At 51.0% G+C, this 2,770-nt stretch overlaps 1 protein-coding gene across 1 annotated transcript; it reads right to left on the bottom strand.

The window, feature by feature from the left end:
* Positions 1-64: 64 nt before the first annotated feature.
* On the bottom strand, positions 65-2,666 carry LOC117940224 (atrial natriuretic peptide receptor 1-like; the record flags this gene model as incomplete). The annotated part of the gene is made up of 4 exons (XM_034865574.1): positions 65-239; positions 795-863; positions 963-1,086; positions 2,520-2,666. Coding segments are annotated over 4 exons (515 nt in total), but the record flags the coding sequence as incomplete, so codon positions are not given.
* Positions 2,667-2,770: the final 104 nt, after the last annotated feature.

Raw genomic sequence — 2,770 nt, 5'->3', positions numbered from 1 at the left:
TGTGTGTATATGTGTGTGTGTGTGTCTCTGTGTGTCTGTGGTGTGTCCGTGTGCGTGTGTGTACCGGTGTGTATCCCGATGCGGAGCAGCAGCTGCTGATTGGCTCGGTGTCTGATCCTGAAGGTCCTGACGGCGTCCAGCAGGGCGAGGGACATCCGGGCCACCTCGCCCGCGTGGAGGTTCCCGTTCCGCACCGGCAGCCCCGACACCACCATGTAGGCGTCGCCGATGGTCTCCACCTGCAGGACACGTTAGCTTAGCTTAGCACAGGGACACCACCTTGTGTAATTCTAACCCCAACCGGCCCGTCAGACGCCGCCTACCAGGAGCCTGGGTCTGGGCCTGGGTCTGGGTCTGGGTCTGGGTCTGTCCGAGGTTTCTGCCTAAAAGGAGTTTTTCCCCACCACTGTGGCCCTGTTGCTTGTTCTGGAGGAAACTACTTGACCTGTTGGGTCCTTGTAAATTCTGGGGTGGTCTAGACCTGATCTATCTGTCAAGGGTCTCCAGATAACTCTTGTTATAGTATAGCTTAGCTTAGCATAGGACACCACCATGTAGGCGTCGCCAATGGTCTGCACCTGCAGGACACGCAGCTAGCTTAGCTTAGGTTAGCACACAGAGAGGATGCACAGACACACTAATAGCTTAGCTTAACTTAGCTTGGCACACAGAGGGGACGCACGGGGACTTTGATAGATACGATTAATTTAGCTTAGCTTAGCACACAGAAAGGATGCACAGGGACAGTGATAGATTATCTTAGCTTAGCTTAGCATACACCAGGAATGTTTTACCTTGTACACATCAAAGTTGTCGATGATGGCGTCGAAGCAGGTGTAGAGATCGTTCAACAACGTCACCACCTGACGGTACCCAATGGCAACACAGATATTATTATGGGATGTTATTAGTAGTATGGGATGTCGTGTGGTATTACTGTATTATATTTGTAGTATTCCTACCTCCAGCGGCGTGCTCTCTGCTGATAGGGCGGTGAAGCCGATGATGTCACTGAAGTAAATGGTGACGGAGTCGAAGGCTTCGGCCTGGACCGTCTCGCCACGCTTCAGTTGCTCGGCAACTGAGCTGCAACACAGTACCATGTAGTATTACTACTCAGGTAGTACCATGTAGTATATCTACTAAGGTAGTATCTGGTATTTCAGCAGTATTATGTAGTATATTTACTGAGGTAGTATCTGGTATTTCAGCAGTATTATGTAGTATGGCTTGGTGTTTTATTGTGGCAGTCTGTTTCCTGTGTTTAATTCTTAGCCTGGTTCTGTCATGTCTTGTGTTTTTTGTAAGGCATTTTTGGTCTTGTTCATGTTCTGTTTCCTGTTTTATTTTGAAGTCCGGTCTCTGTCTCGTCTGGTATTTAGTTCTACTTCCTGTGTTTTCCTGCTCCCGTGATGACCTGAACTCTTCCACCAGTTTCCCAGTCCTCTTGTCACCTGGTTACCTTCTGGATTTAGTCTTTGTGCTTTCCTGCCCTGTGTCAGATCGTTATTTCTGTTTGGTGTATCTGTGAGTTTAGCCTACATGAATCCTGCGCAACCTGCGGTTCCCGCGATACCTGCAGTTCCCTTGGTTCTCGGGAAAATTGTGGTTCCCGCAATACCTGCAGTTCCTGCGGTTACCGTGGCTCCAACGATAACTGCGATTCCCGCAATACCTGCAGTTCCTTGTGTCCCTGCAATTCCTGCGATTCCTGCGATTCCTGCGGTTCCTGCGATTCCTGCGGTTCCCGTGATTCCTTTGATACCTGGGATTCCTGCGGTCCCTATGATTCCTGTGATACCTGTGGTTCCTGCGGTTCCTGTGATACCTGCGGTTCTTGCGATTCCTGTGGTTCCCGTGATTCCTTTGATACCTGTGATTCCTGCGGTCCCTATGATTCCTGTGATACCTGTGGTTCCTGCGGTTCCTGTGATACCTGCGGTTCTTGCGGTTCCTGCGATTCCTGTGGTTCCCGTGATTCCTTTGATACCTGTGATTCCTGCGGTCCCTATGATTCCTGTGATACCTGTGGTTCCTGCGGTTCTTGCAGTTCCTGCGATTCCTGTGGTTCCCGCGATTCATGTGATACCCGTGGTTCCTGTGATTCCGGCAATTCCTGTGGTTCCTGTGATTCTTGTAGTTCCTGTGATTCTTGTGGTTCCTGTGATACCTGTGATTCCTGTGGTTCCTGTGATTCCCTCAATTCCTGTGGTTCCTGTGATTCCCGTGGTCCCCGTGGTTCCTGTGATTCCCGTGGTTCCTGTGATTCCCTCAATTCCTGTGGTTCCTGTGGTTCCTGTGATTCCCGTGGTTCCTGTGATTCCCGCAATACCTGTGATTCCCGTGGTTCCTGTGATTCCCGTGGTCCCCGTGGTTCCTGTGATTCCCGCAATACCTGTGATTCCCTTGGTTCCTGTGATTCCCGCAATACCTGTGGTTCCTGTGATACCTGTGGTTCCTGTGGTTCCTGTGATACCTGTGGTTCCTGTGATATGTAGTAGTGTGTGTAGTAGTATTACTGAGGTAGTATCTGGTAGAGCAGCGTCTCCGCCTTGCGTTTCTCCTCGTGGTACGCCGCCGTCCTCTCCTCCACCAGCTCCTCCAGGTTGTTGGCGTACTGCTCCATCCGGGACAGGAGGTTATCCAGGATGTTAGAGCCGTACCCTCTGAGAGACAGACAGGTTAGACACAGACAGGTCAGAGACAGACAGGTTAGAGACAGACAGGCAGAAAGACAGTTCCCCCTCCCGAGAGACAGACACCCCCCCCC

Source organism: Etheostoma cragini, unplaced genomic scaffold (genome assembly GCF_013103735.1).
Source record: "Etheostoma cragini isolate CJK2018 unplaced genomic scaffold, CSU_Ecrag_1.0 ScbMSFa_1966, whole genome shotgun sequence".
Classification (NCBI taxonomy): Eukaryota; Metazoa; Chordata; class Actinopteri; order Perciformes; family Percidae; genus Etheostoma; species Etheostoma cragini.
The sequence above is the reverse complement of the archived record's forward strand: the minus strand, read 5'-3'. Positions and strand labels throughout refer to the sequence as shown.